This window comes from Lathyrus oleraceus, chromosome 3 (assembly GCF_024323335.1).
Source record: "Lathyrus oleraceus cultivar Zhongwan6 chromosome 3, CAAS_Psat_ZW6_1.0, whole genome shotgun sequence".
NCBI classification, from domain to species: Eukaryota; Viridiplantae; Streptophyta; class Magnoliopsida; order Fabales; family Fabaceae; genus Lathyrus; species Lathyrus oleraceus.
This window is the reverse complement of record NC_066581.1, coordinates 317,154,020-317,175,245: the sequence shown is the minus strand read 5'-3', so window position 1 is coordinate 317,175,245 and position 21,226 is coordinate 317,154,020. Positions and strand designations below refer to the sequence as shown.

The 21,226-nt window shown below is 37.1% G+C and overlaps 1 protein-coding gene across 1 annotated transcript; it reads right to left on the bottom strand.

The window, feature by feature from the left end:
• Positions 1 to 1,715: 1,715 nt before the first annotated feature.
• LOC127131053 (uncharacterized) lies at positions 1,716 to 2,834 on the bottom strand. Its single transcript, XM_051059994.1, has 2 exons — positions 2,229 to 2,834; positions 1,716 to 2,120 (listed from the first exon to the last, which is right to left on the bottom strand). The coding sequence occupies exons 1-2, from the start codon at positions 2,832 to 2,834 to the stop codon at positions 1,716 to 1,718; spliced, it is 1,011 nt and encodes a 336-aa protein (XP_050915951.1).
• Positions 2,835 to 21,226: the final 18,392 nt, after the last annotated feature.

Below are 21,226 nucleotides of genomic sequence, written 5' to 3'. Positions count from 1 at the left end.
CAAAAGAGTTAGGCAAATGCAAAGACATATTTTTGGTATTTTGGTTAATAAAGTGATAAAATACAAGTATGATACAATAAAAAGTGCTTGGTGATCTCTCCCAAAACAAACCCAATGAAGGAGGGGTAAGGAGGATGCCAAGGTATAATCCCAATGCTAATGCTTATGATGAAATTGCATGAGGGATCTTAGGGTCAAAATTGGGGTCTTACAACCACCAATAGTTCTTCTTCAAGTCTTGATACATCTTTGATGAACCTGGATGTATAGTAAATGCCCCTTTGTGAGTTTCCTCCAAAACCTTTCTTTTCAGCTCGGCATCATTCGGAACACAAATCCTTTAATTAAACAGAATGACTCCATCCGATGCTGAGTGAAACCTGGTTGAATTGACATCTCTTGCAACTTATCGACTATCATTTGTCCTTGTCGGATCTTTTCCCTTAGGTTAGAAGTAACATTCAAATTTCCCATTATCACACCATCCTGCGTCCAGCTAAACTGAAGATTAAGATCTCGGAACTTTTCCAACAATGTGTATTCTAACATCATCAACTCAGCTTTATGTATGTCTTTCCGACTTAAGGCATATGCAACCTTATTCGCCTTCCTTAGGTCATACTTAAACTCAAAATCAAAGTCCTTCAAATACTCCATCCATCTCCCCTGTCTCATATTTAACTCTTTCTGGTCAAATAAGTATTTCAAACTCTTGTGATCACTAAACATCTCAAAATGCACTCCATACAAGTAATGTCGCCAAACTTCCAATGCAAAGCCAACAACAGCCAGTTCAAGATCATGAGTTGGATAATTCTCTTCATGAGGCTTCAACTGATGAGAGGCATAGGCTACAACCTGACCACTCTTCATTAACACCCCTCCTAATCCTTTCTTAGAGGCATCAAAAAATACTTCATAAGGTTTACTAGGATCAGGGATAACTAAAACAAGAGAAATTGTTAGCTTCTCCTTCAAACTTATAAAACTCTTCTCACATTTCGAATCCCATTTGAGAGAAATTTCCTTTCGGGTAAGTCTAGTCATTGGTAATGCTATCTGTGAAAACCCTTTTATAAACCTTCGATAGTAACCTGCCAAACCTAAGAAACTTCTGACTTCGGAAGCATTCTTCGGTCTTTCCCAATTAATAATTGTCTCAACCTTAGATGGATCCACTGATACTCCTCCTTGCGATATTACATGACCAAGAAACCTCGCTTTGTTTATCCAAAATTAACACTTACTTAACTTGGCAAAAGTTGCTTCTCTTGCAGTACTGACAGAACAGTCCTTAAGTGTTCTCCGTGCTCTTGAGGAGTACGAGAATAAATAAGAATGTAATCAATAAAGATCACCACGAACTGGTCCAAGTAAGGTTGAAATATCCGATTCATGTAGTCCATGAAAACAGTTGGGGCATTTGTTACACCAAACCACATTACAAGAAACTCATAATGGCCATATCGGATTCTAAATGCGGTCTTTGGTACATCCGAACTCTTAACTCTTATTTGATGATAACCCGATCGTAAATCAATCTTCGAAAACACACATGCTTCTTTCAACTGATCTAATAAATCGTCTATCCTTGGCAGAGGATACTTGTTCTTAATGGTGACTTTGTTTAACTAGCGATAATCAATGCATAACCGCATACTACCATCCTTCTTCTTTACTAATAATACTGGAGCTCCCCATGGTGCGACACTAGGTCAGATGAAATGCTTTGTTAACAACTCTTCCAATTGATTCTTCAACTCTCTCAACTTGAGTGGCGCCCTGCGATACGGAGAAACGGATATTGGAGTCGTCCTAGGTATCAAATCAATAGAGGATTCCACTTCCCTTTCAGGAGGAAGAGAGGTGACATCCTCAGGAAAAACTTCCAGAAATTCACAAACAATAGGGATTTGGGTAACACTCAAATTATCTCTAAATTCCTTGGTAAGAACCAAGAGAACTGAATTTTCATTCTCAAATAAGAAATTAACCATGCCAACCGTACCTTCCAAGATAGTGGTTAGCACATCCTTTGGAGTAGCTCCACTAGATGGAATGATAATCAACTTCTCTTCACATCCAATAAACACCGAATTGGCAGAAAGCCAATCCATCCCCTAAACCACGTCAACCTTCTTAAGTGGTAAACAAATAAGATCAATCTGGAAAATTCTACCATTCACCGAGAACGAATAATTTTCACAAATTAATGGGGTCTCAACTACATCATCCATGGAGGTAGTAACCACCATAGAAGGAGACAATGGAATTGCTTGCAAGCCAACACGCTTCAAGCACTGAATTGATACAAAAGAGTGTGTCGCCCCACAATCAAATAATACAAAACAAGGATGATTATTGACGAGACACGTACCAGCAATGAAGGCATTGTTGCTCTTAGCCTCCTTTGCGCCCAACATATAAACCTGATTGGTACTCTTTCCCTGCATCTGGACCTTATTCTGAGGACATTCCCTAGACATGTGTCCCTCCCTCTGACAAGTAAAACACCTAATTCCACTTCTAGCACATCTTTCAGAATGAGACTTCCTACATACTTGACATTTCGAAGGATGGTTAGGTTTTGTAGGTTGCATCTGCCTTCTTTTAAAGGGTCGAGGTCTAGGCCTAAACTGATGACTTAGTCCTCCCTGGTTCATCTGGCCAACTCCATATTGATCAAACTCTTCTTGAACCCTTCTCAAATTATTCTCAGTCACACTACATTGTCTTTGCACCCCTACACAGGCTGGGAACACTCTTTCCATGTTGGGTGTCCCCCCATAAGCCTCCACGGGATTTAATCCACCATGAAACCCAGGAGGATTCATGCGAAATAAATCTCGGAAACTACCACCTGCAGCTTCTTGTGGAACCCCTTGAGGATGCAAACCACCATTCCACTACTGCATCATTTGTTTCATGAATTGATTATGTTGTTGTTGCATTTGTTGCACAAACTGAGGCCATTGAAAACCTTCACTACCACTTGGCGGTTCGGAGTCTGAATTCTGAGTTCTGGGTCTACCGCGACCTCTGCGTCTGCTAGTAATGATCCCTAATGTCATACAAATAGGATTAAGTTGATCAGGCTCAATACTATGAATATAACACCAAGGACAATGAAGACAACCCACATATGAGGTAGAAAGAAATACTTATAATATTTCATGGCTAGGTCGAGGATACAACCTGCTCTGATACCAACTGTAACACCCATATATAATATATGTCTAGAATACATATTATACATAGTGTAAAACTGGTACTGAAATACATAAGCGCCTAGCAGCACATTGTACATATACAAATACATGCCCAAAATAAATACAACATGGCACCTGAAAAATAAATCAGGTAAGCAAGACATCACTCTATCTTTTCCTTACCTTTCACCTGCTCAGAACCACCTGAAAAATAATCAACAACATGGGGTGAGATAATAATCTCAATGGGTTCCCTATGTTATGGGTCCACTCGGCTGTACAGGGTTTTTCTAATCAATATTCAACTCATATCCAACTCAAGTCAACAAGGGAACGAAGACTTGAGCGATGGGGAAACTAACTTGCAATGTATGGCAACATGCATCTGAGTTCTCATAACTCAACCACGATCATTCTTCAGATCATGACGTATCAATTCCCAAACGGACTTACGTCTAAGCCATACTCGGTTCATGCATGCTCGTATTATTTGACTTTCGCGGTGGATATCGGATCCTCTATGAGGCTTAATCCCCAGTTCAAGTGACTGTCACCCGTATGGGACTCTAACCCACCTAGGGTACCTTTCACCGTATGGGACTCTAACCCACCTAGATGTCCACCTTTCCCCCATGTCCGCCATGGTTAGGGATCAAACCCAATTGAGGCTCGAATCATCGGTCTCACATCCCAATTCTTACTCATCTAAGCATACCAAATAGAGATGTTCACCGTCACAGAAAATATACATTCTGAACACATGATCGATTTCACAATTCATCGGTTCCACGAACCATAACGAAATCCATCAATCACAGTCGACTTCATTCACCATTATACACAATTAATAGCATGCCATGTTCCATACAATACGTCTCATTCTTAATCAAGGAAACAATTCGTACACGGCTTCCACATAAGCGTCGTACGAATGAATACCGTCATTCAATGTTATCTAAGCCATAAACCTCACTCATGACCTAATACCAATCCTAGGTAAACTTACTATATTCATCATGTAATTCTCACCATTAACATGTATTCGACATAAGCATAGCATCACAATTGATTAATGGTTGGAAGAATGCATTTAAAAACACTTAAGAAATGGATTTTGAAGTTTTTAACTTAAGTCAATCGATTGGTTGGGGAAGCCCAATTGATTGGTTCCTCTCACATTTATGTTTTTCAAAGTTTGCTGAGTATCAATCGATTGGTCCTGCTAAAATTTTCCACTGTTCATATACAACAAGTTTGTGCAATCGATTGTAACGCAGTGTCAATCGATTGGTCCTGTAAAAATCTCATTTTTTCTACAAAACAAAGGGCTCTCAATCGATTGATGACAGAGGAAAATCGATTGGTCCACTCACATTTTCACATTCTACTTCATAGACACCATTTTCCTCTATTATACCATTTCTAACAAAATACCCCTTTCTTCTTCCAACAAAACCCATCATGCTACATGTTCTTATACACATAAATCAAGGATTCCAAGTCATAATCACAACCAATCATTTTACCATAACCATAACAAATCATGTTATCACAACAATCACAAAGAACATATCAAGCACATGTTCATAAAAACAACAACATCAAGAGAAATATTCATCACATAGTATGGATTGTTCATGATTCATCTATGATTCCACAACCCTAATCTTCTAGAAATCTAGGATTTCTAACTAGAACCCACCTCAAGAAATTGAAGAGGAGAAGTTATGGAAGATGAGATGAGGATGAAGATGATGATGTTGGTTCCAAGACTCTTGATCTTTCCAAGCTTTCCTTCTTCTTCTTCTTCTTCTTCTTCACTAGCCTTGTTTTTCTCTTCTTCTATCTTTCCTTTTCTCTCTACTTATCCTTTTTGATGCATTGAGAAATGAAGTGGCTTATGGTAGGTAGTATGAGATAGAAACATGTGGTGGTGAGTGGGTCAAAGGTCATAAACAAGTGGCCATGATTAATATATGTGGTTAGTAAGTGGTTACTGTAACACCCCGAATATTGTTAGATTAATTTAAATATTATTTTAATATGATTAATTGAAGGTAAAATGAATTATTAAATAATATTGGGAATTATTATTATTATTATAGATGTTATTTATTTTAATAATAATTAAATAAATAAAATAAATGGAATATGAAGAGTGGAAGGGTAAAAGTGGAATTGGATAAAAGAGGCCAAAGTGAGAACTCAGAGTTTTGTTTTTCACGTATTTTTGCCTCAGAGTCAGAGAAAGGGAGAAACGCTGAAGAAAAAGAGAAGGAAGAGGAAAAGGCCAAAGATTGCTCAGAACTTCCTTCAATCCAAAGAGGTAAGGGGTCTGAACCTTATTAAACGATAATATGCGAGCAATTTCATGATATATGTTGGATTGTTGATGAATTTGGGGATTTTAGGGAGATTGGGAAAGTTGGGGTTTTGATGGAAATTCTCCGATCTGTGAGTTTTGTTGAGTTATATGCATTGTAATCGAAGTATGTTGTGTATATATGACTGTTAAGTGTTGATATTGGGTTGGTAGCTGTGGGGTATGAGTTATGGCGAGTAGAGAAGCAAAGCTGCGCTGGTTTCCATAGCAGATGGCTTCTGTTCGCGCGCGATTCGCGGCGCGAAGCCCAGTTCGCGGCGCGAACTGGGCAGGATCAGAGGAGTTCTGTAACGCATCGTTCGCGACGCGAACCCTGCTGTGCGGCGCGTCCTGAAGCGAATTAAATTGTTCGCGACGCGATCCTTCGTTCGGGGCGCGTCCTGGAGAATTGGAGGAGTTCGCGGCGCGTCCCTATGTTGGCGGCGCGAACTGTGCTGTGAAGCTAGTGTTGGTGAGTTTTTGAGTACGTTGAGTTGCGAGACTCTTAGTAAGTCGCTGTAATTGTATTATAAACAATTAACAGTGGTTATATGATTGTTGTTGATGATGATGAGATGTTGAATTTACGTGTTTAGTTATAAATGTGTTATGTAACGATGTGATATCGTTGCAATGTTGTTGTTGTTTTGTTGAGTTGTATGTCATGCTATTAATGATGATGATAACATGACTATATGATGCTGTTGTTGCTATGTTGATTATGATGCATGTTCGGTGTGCATGCATTCATGAAAGGCCGATGCCTAGTGATGAACGGACTGAGTTCCAATGATGTTGTTGACTCCGGGCTTGTTGAGAGGCTTGGTTCCTTGCGGGGAACTCGGATTCTATGGTGATGAATCTGGGAGTGGTGATCCTGTAGTTGGTCACAAAATGGGTATACCGAGTCGTGTTGAGTCATGCATGGGTGTGTGCATTGCAATTGATATGTTGTTTTGTTGATGTTCATGAGTATGTTGAGTATGATGATTATGATGAGCTGTGTTGGCATATGTGAAATATATTTATTTTTATATTTCTGTCGCTATATTATTATTTAATAATGGAATTCTCACCCCTTCTGCATGTGTTTATGTTCATTTATGATGAGCAATGTGCAGATAAAGAGGAGTAGCTATTGTTGAGGTTTGAAGAATAAGTGTAGAGTTATTCTACAGAGTCGAGTCAAATGCTCTGGTCATGTGACACCGGGGTTATGGGATTCGATAGATAATTGGTTATTATTTACGTTGTTTATGATGACTAATATGTTGAGATGCTTTGTTGAGATAATGATGAAACATTATTATGAATTGTTATGTGATGAATGATAATATTGTGTTGTTGTCCGCTGCGAAGTTTTAATAAAATAAATAATATGTTTTATGTTGTGATGCGATAAGTGTTATGTTGTAAGAAATGTAAACTCTTCTACATGTTGTACTCTGATAATCTATTTAAATATGTCGTTTGGGTAGAAGGGTGTTACATTAGTGGTATCAGAGCATTGTCAGTCCAGCCGAGTCATAATGTGATGTTTTCCCTGTTGGTCGATTAGTGTAAATGACACTGTCGATATTTAACGGTTGTGGTGGTATTGTGCAGAAAGAGAGTATGGCTGGAGAAAATGACCGTGCGATTGCTGAGGCTTTGGCTGCTATGGCGCAGGCTATGCAGGCGCAGCAGAATCCGCCGGTCGACGAGTTTAAGAATTTGGGAAGGTTTCTGAAGAATAACCCTCCTACATTCAAAGGGCGCTATGATCCAGATGGTGCTCAGATTTGGCTGAGAGAAATTGAGAAGATTTTCCGGGTGATGACGTGTACTGAAGCACAGAAGGTGCAGTTTGGTACGCATATGTTATCTGAAGAGGCTGAAAACTGGTGGGATAACACTCGCCAGAGAATTGAAGTACCAGGTGCTGAGATGACTTGGGAAAGGTTCAAGACGGTCTTTCTGGAGAAATATTTTCCTGCTGATGTGCGATGTAAGAAGGAGATGGAATTTCTAGAACTGAAGCAGGGTAACATGTCTGTTGCTGATTACGCTTCGAAGTTTGAGGAGCTGGTGCAGTATTGTCCTCATTATAATGATGCTGATGCTGAGGAATCCAAGTGTGTCAAGTTTGAGAACGGGTTGCGTCCCGAGATCAAACAAGGCATTGGTTACCAGGAGATTCGTAGGTTTCCTACACTGGTTAATAAGTGCAGGATATTTGATGAAGATAGCAAGGCTAGGACTGCTCATTACAAGAGTCTTAGTGAGAAGAAGAATAAGGATCGTGGTAGTCCTTATGCATCTCCGAATGGTAAAGGTAAGCAGAAAGTGGTAGATGGGAAGAAGCCAAGTGGGGGAGGATCTCCCATAGCTGGTAAATGTTTCAAGTGTGGCGAGCCAGGCCACCGTGCTGATAGCTGTACCAAGAAAGTGCTGAGATGTTTCCGATGCGGTCAGGCTGGTCATAGAGTTACTGAATGTAAGGATGCTGGTCCGACATGTTTTAATTGTGGCGAGAAAGGCCATATCAGTTCGCAGTGCTCGAAACCGAAGAAGGCGGCTACTGCAGCTCATACTACTGGTAGGGTGTTTGCTCTGAGTGGGGCTGAAGCTCCTAAAGAAGATAATCTGATTAAAGGTACTTGCTTGATTAATAATGTTGAATTGCTTGCTATTGTTGACACTGGTGCTACTCATTCGTTTATTTCGTATGAGTGTGCGACCAGGATTGGTGTGATTATGTCGTCCCTAGGCGGAAGTATGGTGATAGATACTCCTGCTAATGGTTCTGTGAAGACTTCTGTTGTCTGTCGAGGTTGTCATTTGACGATCTTTGAGAGAGAGTTCATGGTTGATTTGGTGTGCTTACCCTTGCATCAAATTGATATTATTCTGGGAATGAATTGGCTAGAATTCTATGGCGTGTTTATCAACTGCTATAGGAAGACGGTGCGGTTTTCTGAAGTTGGTGAGAATGATGAGGCAAGATTTCTATCTGCTAGGCAGGTGGGGGATTTTGTGAAAGATGAAGCTCAGATATTCGCTTTATTTGCGTCTCTGCAAGCGGATAAGAAAGTGGTGAGTGTAGATTTGCCTGTTGTCTGTGAATTTCAGGATGTGTTTCCGGAGGATGTAAGTGATTTACCTCCAGAACGTGAAGTCGAATTTGCCATTGACTTAGTACCAGGTACGAGTCCAGTGTCGATGTCTCCTTATAGAATGTCGGCAACTGAATTAGTCGAATTGAAGAAGCAACTTGAAGAATTGCTTGAGAAGAAGTTTGTGCGTCCAAGTGTTTCTCCTTGGGGTGCACCAGTATTGTTAGTGAAGAAGAAAGAAGGTACGATGAGGTTGTGTGTCGATTATCGGCAGTTGAATAAGGTGACTATCAAGAATCGGTATCCATTGCCGAGGATTGATGATTTGATGGACCAGTTGGTTGGAGCTCATGTTTTCAGTAAGATTGATTTGCGGTCGGGTTATCATCAGATCCGAGTGAAGTCAGATGATATTGCGAAGACTGATTTCCGTACGAGGTATGGTCATTATGAATACACTGTGATGCCGTTCGGTGTGTCTAATGCTCCAGGTGTGTTTATGGAATATATGAATCGTATATTTCATCCGTACCTTGATAATTTTGTTGTGGTGTTCATAGATGATATATTGATATATTCTAAGACGGAAGAAGAGCATGCAGGACATCTGAGAATTGTTTTGCAGGTGTTAAGAGAAAAGAAATTATATGCAAAGTTATCTAAATGTGAGTTCTGGTTGAAGGAAGTGAGTTTCCTTGGCCATGTGATTTCGAGTGGTGGGATTTCTGTTGATCCTGCTAAAGTTGATGCTGTATTACAGTGGGAGATTCCGAAGTCTGCTACTGAGATATGCAGTTTTCTGGGGTTAGCTGGTTATTATCGCAGATTTATTGAGGGCTTCTCTAAGTTGGCATTGCCGTTGACGCAGTTGACTAAGAAGGGTCAAGTGTATGTGTGGGATGCAGCTTGTGAAGCGAGTTTTGTTGAGTTGAAGAGGCGGTTGACCAGTGCTCCAGTGTTGATCTTGCCTAATCCTGGTGAGTCCTTCGTTGTTTATTGTGATGCTTCTTTGATGGGTCTTGGTGGTGTTTTGATGCAGAATGGTAAAGTTGTAGCTTATGCTTCTAGACAGTTGAAAGTTCATGAGAGGAATTATCCTATGCATGATCTAGAACTTGCAGCTGTTGTATTTGTGTTGAAAATGTGGAGGCATTATCTGTATGGTTCCAGATTCGAAGTGTTCAGTGATCACAAGAGTATGAAGTATCTGTTTGATCAGAAAGAGTTAAATATGAGGCAGAGAAGGTGGTTAGAATTACTGAAGGATTTTGACTTTGAATTGAGTTATCATCCCGGTAAGGCTAATGTAGTTGCAGATGCGCTGAGTAGGAAGTCTCTACATATGTCTATGATGATGATTCGGGAGCTTGAGTTAATTGAACAGTTCCGTGATATGAGTTTGGGTTGTGAAGTTTCCGCTGATAGTGTAAAGTTGGGTATGCTGAAGTTGACTAGTGGAATTCTGGAAGATACTCAGAATGGTCAGCAAGTTGATGTCGCTCTAGTTGATCATATTACTATGGTTAACCAGGGTAATGGTGGTAATTTTGAGATTGATGAGAATGGCATCCTGCGATTTAAAGGTAGAGTTTGTGTTCCTGAGGTGTCTGAATTGAAAAAGAGTATTCTTGAAGAGGGCCATAGGAGTGGATTGAGTATCCATCCAGGTGCAACTAAAATGTATCAAGATTTGAAGAAGTTGTTTTGGTGGGCTGGTATGAAAAGAGATGTTGCTAAGTTTGTGTATGCCTGTTTGACTTGTCAGAAGTCAAAGATTGAACATCAGAAACCGGCAGGTATGATGCAACCTTTGAAGATTCCTGAATGGAAGTGGGATAGCATTTCCATGGATTTTGTGACGGGATTGCCGAGGACGGTGAAAGGTAATGATTCTATTTGGGTGATTGTGGATCGATTGACTAAGTCGGCGCATTTCTTGCCGATGAAGATTAATCACTCTTTAGAGAAGTTGGCAGAGTTGTATATTGAAGAGATAGTGAGGCTGCATGGTATTCCATCCAGTATTGTGTCTGATAGAGATCCCAGATTTACTTCTAGATTTTGGGAAAGTTTGCAGAACGCGTTGGGGACTAAGTTGAGGTTGAGTTCAGCTTATCATCCTCAGACTGATGGTCAGACTGAAAGAACTATCCAATCCTTGGAGGATTTGTTGAGAGCTTGTGTGTTGGAGCAGAGTGGTTCTTGGGATAGTTATTTGCCGTTGGTGGAGTTTACTTATAATAATAGTTTTCATGCTAGTATCGGTATGGCTCCATATGAAGCATTGTATGGTAGGAGGTGTAGAACTCCATTGTGTTGGTATGAATCAGGTGAGAGTGTTGTACTCGGACCTGAGATTGTGCAGCAGACGACTGAAAGGGTTAAGATGATTCAGGAGAAAATGAAGATTTCGCAGAGTCGTCAGAAGAGTTATCATGATAAGAGGAGAAAGGCACTTGAGTTCCAAGAGGGAGATCATGTGTTCTTGAGAGTTACTCCGACGACAGGTGTGGGTAGAGCTTTAAAGTCTAAAAAGCTTACTCCGAGGTTTGTGGGTCCGTATCAGATTTTGAAGAGGGTTGGGGAAGTGGCGTATCGGATAACTTTACCGCCGTCGCTTTCTAATCTGCATGATGTGTTTCATATATCTCAGTTGAGAAAATATATTGCGGATCCTTCGCATGTTGTTCAGTTGGATGATATCCAGGTGAGGGATAATTTGACCGTTGAGGTGTTGCCAATTCGGATAGATGACCGAGAAGAGAAGACCCTGAGAGGTAAGAAGATTGCTCTAGTGAAAGTTGTTTGGGGAGGTCCAGCTGGTGAGAGCTTGACTTGGGAGCGTGAAGATCAGATGAAGGAGTCGTATCCGGCTCTATTTGCTTGAGGTATGTTTTCGAGGACGAAAACTTCTAAAGTGGGGGAGAGTTGTAACACCCCGAATATTGTTAGATTAATTTAAATATTATTTTAATATGATTAATTGAAGGTAAAATGAATTATAAAATAATATTGGGAATTATTATTATTATTATAGATGTTATTTATTTTAATAATAATTAAATAAATAAAATAAATGGAATATGAAGAGTGGAAGGGTAAAAGTGGAATTGGATAAAAGAGGCCAAAGTGAGAACTCAGAGTTTTGTTTTTCACGTATTTTTGCCTCAGAGTCAGAGAAAGGGAGAAACGCTGAAGAAAAAGAGAAGGAAGAGGAAAAGGCCAAAGATTGCTCAGAACTTCCTTCAATCCAAAGAGGTAAGGGGTCTGAACCTTATTAAACGATAATATGCGAGCAATTTCATGATATATGTTGGATTGTTGATGAATTTTGGGGATTTTAGGGAGATTGGGAAAGTTGGGGTTTTGATGGAAATTCTCCGATCTGTGAGTTTTGTTGAGTTATATGCATTGTAATCGAAGTATGTTGTGTATATATGACTGTTAAGTGTTGATATTGGGTTGGTAGCTGTGGGGTATGAGTTATGGCGAGTAGAGAAGCAAAGCTGCGCTGGTTTCCATAGCAGATGGCTTCTGTTCGCGCGCGATTCGCGGCGCGAAGCCCAGTTCGCGGCGCGAACTGGGCAGGATCAGAGGAGTTCTGTAACGCATCGTTCGCGACGCGAACCCTGCTGTGCGGCGCGTCCTGAAGCGAATTAAATTGTTCGTGACGCGATCCTTCGTTCGGGGCGCGTCCTGGAGAAATGGAGGAGTTCGCGGCGCGTCCCTATGTTGGCGGCGCGAACTGTGCTGTGAAGCTAGTGTTGGTGAGTTTTTGAGTACGTTGAGTTGCGAGACTCTTAGTAAGTCGCTGTAATTGTATTATAAACAATTAACAGTGGTTATATGATTGTTGTTGATGATGATGAGATGTTGAATTTACGTGTTTAGTTATAAATGTGTTATGTAACGATGTGATATCGTTGCAATGTTGTTGTTGTTTTGTTGAGTTGTATGTCATGCTATTAATGATGATGATAACATGACTATATGATGCTGTTGTTGCTATGTTGATTATGATGCATGTTCGGTGTGCATGCATTCATGAAAGGCCGATGCCTAGTGATGAACGGACTGAGTTCCAATGATGTTGTTGACTCCGGGCTTGTTGAGAGGCTTGGTTCCTTGCGGGGAACTCGGATTCTATGGTGATGAATCTGGGAGTGGTGATCCTGTAGTTGGTCACAAAATGGGTATACCGAGTCGTGTTGAGTCATGCATGGGTGTGTGCATTGCAATTGATATGTTGTTTTGTTGATGTTCATGAGTATGTTGAGTATGATGATTATGATGAGCTGTGTTGGCATATGTGAAATATATTTATTTTTATATTTCTGTCGCTATATTATTATTTAATAATGGAATTCTCACCCCTTCTGCATGTGTTTATGTTCATTTATGATGAGCAATGTGCAGATAAAGAGGAGTAGCTATTGTTGAGGTTTGAAGAATAAGTGTAGAGTTATTCTACAGAGTCGAGTCAAATGCTCTGGTCATGTGACACCGGGGTTATGGGATTCGATAGATAATTGGTTATTATTTACGTTGTTTATGATGACTAATATGTTGAGATGCTTTGTTGAGATAATGATGAAACATTATTATGAATTGTTATGTGATGAATGATAATATTGTGTTGTTGTCCGCTGCGAAGTTTTAATAAAATAAATAATATGTTTTATGTTGTGATGCGATAAGTGTTATGTTGTAAGAAATGTAAACTCTTCTACATGTTGTACTCTGATAATCTATTTAAATATGTCGTTTGGGTAGAAGGGTGTTACAGTTACAGGTAGTAACAAATATCTCAAGCAACACCATACTTGTAATATTTGTTCTACCAGAGCTATTGATCCATTATTAGTGTTACCAAAATGTCCCAATTACTAAAAGGTCAGTCTAAATTAATATTAATTAAGTCAACCTGATTTCACTACTTACTCTATTTATCCCAATCGGAAACTTTTAGAGCACATAGGAACTCAGTTGATCTCAATTAATAGGAATTTAGGTATTTAAGGAAATACAGGGTATTACAGTTAGTGTGTTTCTAAGGAATGTCTGATTTAAAATTTATTAATTGTTTAATTATTTATTTATTTACACAAATGTTTTATTATTTTAATAAGGGAAGCCCTAAAAATTGTTTTTTGATCATTATACTCACTAGAGTCTTACAACTCTATGCCTACGTACCCTCAAATTTATTGAAGGATCATAGTCTCGTAGGTCGTCTTAAAAAATGTTGGTTGGTTGGTTGTTTTTATCCCTTGAAAATTCTCACGCATCAGGGGCGAAGAAGTAATTGATTTTAAAAAATGCCTCAATGCACTAGGGCAGAGACTTATAGTTTGAGGTGAGTTTAGATTGATTTTATCCCAATTGATTATTTGCAAACATATAATTATATATTTATTTAAGAAAAATGATATTATATATTTATTTAATGAAAATATTAAAAGTTTAATTATATAAACCTAAATATTATATCCCTTATCCCTAATTTTTTTTATCTCTTAAACCCTAAAATTTATCCCTATTTATTCTCCAAAAATTATTCCAAAGTTATCCCTAACCCATCCCATAGTTATCCCATAAATTTTTATCCCTTAAAGTCCTATGATTTTATCCCATAACTTTATCCCATATTATTCCTAAAATTATCCAATTTAATTATTTGCAAATATATAATTAGTTTATTTAAGAAAATAATTTAAAAGATAATTATATAAATCCAAGTATTATATCCCTTATCTCTAATTACTTATCCATAAAACCTAAAAATTTATCCCTACTTATTATCCCAAAAATTATCCCAAAGTTATCCCTAAATTATCCCATAAATTTTTATCCCTTGAAATCGTAGGATTTTATCCCATAACTTTATCCCATATTATCCCATTTAAATATTTATAAAAATATAATTATTAGTTTATTTAAGAAAATAAATTAAAAGAGCAATTATATAAATCCAAGTATTATATCTCTTATCCCTAATTACTTATCCCTAAAATCCTAAAAAAAATAATTCTTCTTTGTTGTCCCCAAAATTATCTCAAAGTTATCCCTAAATTATTCCATAGTGATCCCATAAATTTTTATCCCTTAAAACCCTAGGATTGTATCTCATAATTTTATCTCATATTATTCCTAAATTTATCCCATTTAATTATTTGCAAAAATATAATTATTATCTTATTTAATAAAATAAACTAAAAGGATAATTATATAAACCCGGGTAATATATCTCTTATCCCTAAAACCCTAAAAATTTATTGTCCCAAAAATTATTCCAAAGTTATCCCTAAATTATCTCTTAGTTATCCCATAAATTTTTATCCCTTAAAATCTTAAGATTTTATCACATAACTTTATCTCATATTATTCCTAAAATTATCCTATTTAATTATTTACAAAAATATAATTATTAGTTTACTTAAGAAAATGAATTAAAAGGATAATTATATAAACTCAAGTATTATATTCATTATCCCTAATTTTTTATCCCGGGGTTAATTTACAAAAATATGATGATCATTTTAATTTTAGAAAATAAACTCATAACAATATTATATGATTATAAAGCAACAAAATATCCTATCTCTCATCCCGATTAAAAGTCCTAAAAATTTATCTCATATTATCCCTAAAAATATCCCATTTAATTATTTGCAAAAATATAATTATTAGTTTATTTTAGAAAATAAATTAAAAAGGTAATTATATAAACCCAAGTATTATATCCCATATCCCTAATTATTTATCCCTAAATCCCTAAAAATTTGTCCTAATTTATTATCCCCAAAATTATCTCAAAATTATCCCTAAAGTATCCCATAGTTATCCCATAATTTTTATCGCTTAAAACCCTAAGATTTTATCTCATATTATCCATAAAATTATCCCATTTAATTATTTGTAAAAATATAATTATTAGTTTATTTAAGAAAATAAATTAAAAGGATAATTATATAAACCCAAGTATTATATTCATTATCCCCAATTTTCTATCCCCGAGTTAATTTACCAAAATATGATGCTCATTTTAATTTTAGAAAATGACTATAAAGTAACAAAATACCATATCTCTATTATGATTTTAAAACCTAAAAATATATCCTATATTATCCCTAAAATTATCCCATTTAATTATTTGTAAAAATATAATTATTATTTTATTTAAGAAAATAAATTAAAAGGTTAATTATATAAACCCAATTATTATATCTCTTATCCCTAATTTTTTATCCCAAAAATTATCTCATAAACTAACCCTAAATCCCAAAAAAAAAAAATATCAAAACAATTATATTACTGAGGGAGTAAGGGGAACCGACCTACGGGGAGGAGATTGTCCCCGGTTAAACAGTAAAATTCATATTTTTCTTCTACTCCTTCTTGCTATACAGGGAGGAGGATTTCCCTGATTTTCAGCAAAGGTGTTGACTCTTTTCTCATTCTTTCCCATTTCTGCGTAGAACTCATTCTATCTCCTTTTCTTGTTCTCCTCTGGTGCAAGATTCTTTCTTCCCTTTTTTTCTTGGATGGATGTTGAAGGTTAGGGTTAGTTGTTGTTGTTCTTTAGTGTGAAGAGCAACAACTTGGGATAATGGATTTGTAAACTGTGCATCTTTAGGGGAATGAAGTGTGGTGTCACCCCCCCCCCCCCCCCCCCCCCCCCTCCAATTGTGAGAAAAAGAAGTCATATTTATAGAACAAATTTGAAAATGAATTAATTGTGATAAAACACAACCAATCAGAAATTAGATATAGAAGACTATGTCAAAATATATTGAATCTAGACACTTTTGATATTTTTTAAATATTTTTTTATATTATATTTTCTTAAATAAAAGAAAAAAAAATTAAAATAACTATTAAAGAAAAAACGAAAAATAATTTTAAAAGATAAAAAAAAGAACAATTTTTGTGAAAAAAAGGTAAAAAACTTTAAAAAGTGGGAAACGTTAAACTCAAACCCATGACCCCATGCTTGTAGTCCTTGTTCTTAATCAAATGGGCTATTCCAATTATTCAAAATGAAATTCCACTAAAAATAATATAATTTAAATACTTAATGAATTATTTAACTTTAGTGATTAATCATAATCAAATTCTAACTAATAATAATAAACCTACTCTAAATATTTTTCTAGTTAGTCCTAATTTCTTTTCTAAACTAAGGATTATATGTTATCCTAATTAGTTAATTAATTGAAATAATATATTAAACAAAATTTAAAATTATACCCTTCAAAGCTCAAAAATAGAAACTAAAGTATGATGAGATCAAAACTCCTAAAGAGACAAAATGACCCCCCTTTGACTTTTTAGGTCATTGGGTTTTAACAAATAACTTGTATGGGACTGTGGACATATCAATAATCTAAACCCCGAGTTAGCTGAAAAAGGAAAAAAGGAATGGTCAAAATTTGAGGTGCGACAACTGCCTCTATATAATCAGTTTCAAACTGAGATGATGATGACAAGTCTTCATCTTCTCAGAAAATAGATGGTTAAATATAAAGAGGAACCCTAATTTTGATCGTGGGGTTAATAGAATCTGGAGCTGAGCAAGGATTGACCAATCCTTGGTGCTCTGTTAGCACCCCACTTTGATGTATCCCTAATAATATCTCCTTGCATACGATTCCCATAATCACATAAATCAGGAAGGACTCAGACGATCCTTCGGTCGCTGTTTGATAACCCTGGTAAAACCCCTGATTAAACTCTTAATAAAATCCCTAGAAAAACTCTTGATGAAACCCCTTATACAACTTCTGATGGAACCCCTGATGATAAAACCTTGATGAAACCCTTTTGACAAATCCCTGATGGAACCCCTCGACTAATTCCATGATAGTCAGTTTTAACCTCTCTGGGTGACACTTACCTATTATTCATATGATCACCTGATCATGTCACTGGAGTCGGGTAGGACATTAGTGATATCACAATCACTCTAGCTGAGACCCATCTGGTGATACTCTGGTGAAACCCCTTGATAAAGTTTTGTTAGACCCCATTGATGGAACCCTTTGATGAAACTTCAGATAGAATCCTTAGATGAAACCTTTGATAAAACTCTTTTGATGAATTACCTTGATGAAACCCCTTGATAGAAATATGGTGAAACCCCTTGATGAAACTCATTATAGAATCCCTTGATAGAATCCTTTAATGAAACCCCTGATAAAATCTTTTGTGAAACCCACGGTGGAACCCTTTGATAAAACCCTGATGAAACCCCTCTGATAAAAATCTGATGAAATCCCTAATGAAACCCTTAATGGAACATTTGATGAAACCCTTTTTGATCAATTTGAACCCTTCTTGGTGAAACTTGCATACGATTCCCATGATCATCCGATCATTTTATGGGAATCGGGTAATACTCTACTGATACACCGATCACTCTGGATGAAACCCATTGGTAAAATTCTTGCAGAACCCTTTGATGGAATATTTTGATGACATTCCTGACAAAACCCTTTTGATAAAATCCCTTGATAAAATTATGATGGAACCTTTTGATAGAAAATTTTGGTGAAACCCTTTGATAAATCCATGATGAAACCCCTTGATAATAACACTTTGTTGAAACTTCTTGGTAAAACCCTGGTGAACCCTTTGTGGATAATTGTCTGATGAAAATACCTTGATCGAACCCCTTTGATAAGACTCCTTTTATAAAATTCCTTGGTAAAATCCCTTGGCAAACCTAGTATATGGAACGTGTCTCGCGTGTAGGATAGGTTAATAAGCTGGAGATGTGAGAGGTGAAGACTCGCTCAATAGTCGATAGCGATCATTCAGGATGACCGACTACTGGATAGATTCCTATGATGACTCATGGTGAGTGAGTTTGTTGTGAAAGTCGTTTATTGAAACGGCTCTATGGAGATGGTTACTTATTGGGGAAGCCCAATAATCGTTCCAGCTTAGGAATTGTACCGGGATAGCTGGAAATTAAGAATTCAACCGTCCTCGGTATAAGAACCAATGCTAAATAAATTATCATTGATATAAAACCCCGAGAGTAGTGATAGTGGTATAAGAACTGAAAGAAATAACAGCGGTAGAAGAACTGTAAACTAAAATGACAAACGGTATAAGAGACCGTATAAATTAATTGATAAACAGTGTAAAAATTGAAGTGACCGAATGACAACGGTGTAACAAGTGATTGAATGACAATGTTGTAAGAACCGAAGTGACTGAATGACAATGGTCTAAGAACCGAAGTGAACAGTGGTGTAAGAACCAAAGTGACAATGGTAATAAAACTTCTGTTGAGAAGTTCTCTAAGAAGACATGAATAAAAAGGAGATTGATACAAGAACTCAATGTCTCTACTGGGGAAGACTAGTGTCACGTAAGATGACTGTTTACTGGGGAATAGGCTTCCAAACGAGGTTCCCTAGGAATGCTAGTACCGGGGAAAGTCCTAAGAAATCCTTGCAAGGATATAGTGAAGGAATTGTATACCATTAGGGAACAACGGGGACAATGCTGCTAAGTATTTCCTTCTTGGAGAATCCAAGGATACTTGCTAGGGAGTTGTCCTTAAGATCGACTTACTGGGATGTATAGTGAGACAAAGAGCTGGGGAGAAGCTTGGACGGAGATCTATCTTCGATTTAGCTGGGGATTGATCCAGACTCTTATGATGAGTCTTGAATCTCAGCCTACGTGTAAGACCCTAATTTTGACCCTAAGATCCCTCATGACATCATATCATTGCATTTTCATCTTGCCTCAAGGATCATAGCATCTTGGCTCCTTATCTTTGGGTGGGAACACTTGTGTGAGTTGGTTTGAGATCACCAAGCATGCTTGAATTGTATATTATTGCTTTTCTTCTTTTGTTTACTAACCAAAAGCACAAAAATATGTCATTAACATCTTTTGTTTTGTAGCTTGAGCAATCACAAGATCCAAAGCTCCTAGATAGACCCTATGTTCATTGATATGGCCAGGTGAAGGTGAAAGCAAGCATGACAATGGTTCCCAAAGCTCTCATTCATCATATATTCCTCCCAAGTATCTCAATTTGTCAATTTGATCAAAGCAAACCAAAGGGCTTGAGGATTGTTTCCCAAGGAAACCCTAATTCATTTGTGCATCAACTGTGCCTTGCTCATGAAGCAACCTCAACCCATGATCAAATACAATCAAGGAAAATTATTTAACTCATTATTTCATGCATATTTGAGCTTATTTTATTGTCCTCAATCATTAATTCATCAAGGTTTGAAGTTTGGACTTGAGAAGTTGATCAGTCAATTCATCTGACTATTTTGAAATCCATTGAGACCTAACTTTTAATGTGTTTGTCAAATGAAGATGACCCCAAGCGGAAAAACGTTCTTAAAAACCATATGAACAACTTTCATGTTCATCAAAAATTGATTTGAAGCTTGGAAGGTCATCATCCATTTCAAAACATTATAGGTCATTTTGATTGAAACTCTAATTTTGGGTCAACTTCCCAAGAACATAACTCATTCATTTTTCATGATTTTTAGGTGGGATCTAATGAATTGGAAATTTTAACATGTCTACTTCATTTGTTATGTTGAACAAATTTTCATAATCCAAAAAGAAATACATGTGATAATGCAAAACATTATAGGTCACTTTGGACCCAAGGCATTGAAATGTGAAAAAGTCCAACTTCAAGTGCCCATAACTCTCTCATCAAAAATCCAAATGATGCAAAATGTGAGTCCAAATTGATTTTCTTGAAAATATGTACAATTTTGATGTTGAAGGTTTTGTCATTTGGAGCTTGCAACATTGAAACAAAAGGGCTTGAAGTTGGCCCATTTTGGAAATTTTCACATGCACATGTTTTGCACCTTGGACTTTATGACCAATTTTCATCAATTTCCCAATTCCAAATGAAGTTTTGTTCAACATAAAAATTGATCCTGATGTCAAGACCTTTCCAACCATTACCCACAAGGCCATGTTTCATTTTGGGAATATGCATTTTCGAAGAGGAGAAAATTTTGGTGCAATTATGGAAACTTGGTTCAAACTTCATGCATAATCCAATTACATCATATCTGCATGTCCAAAACTACTATGCTGATGTTAAGCTTGCCAAACCAATAGGATTTGGGCCCTCCATGCGCCTGTACAGGCCCATGCATGGAGGCCCTTATCACTCATGCACATGATTTTTCCATGCATTGCATTGCCATTTGCTATATATAGAGCTGCTCAGCCTCACTATTCTTCAACCTGAAGGCGCCTGATATGCTGCAAAATTGAATCCATAACCTCACATAAAGGAATTTCTCTCTTTCACTTTCAATTTTCAGATCCAAATTTCAACCTCCTTGGTTGTTCTTTGGACTCAAATTCCTTAGCCTCGTCTCCTTTCCATCTCAAGAGTAAACTGCAATCAAGAGCTCTGAAGAATTATGCTCCATAGATCTACATTTCAGAGGTGGATGTTCAAACTTTTTTTCTTCGAAACTCATTGATTCTTGCTTGTTTCTTATGTTTATTAGTTTGGCTGAAGTCCTCTCATCAGAGGCATTTGAATT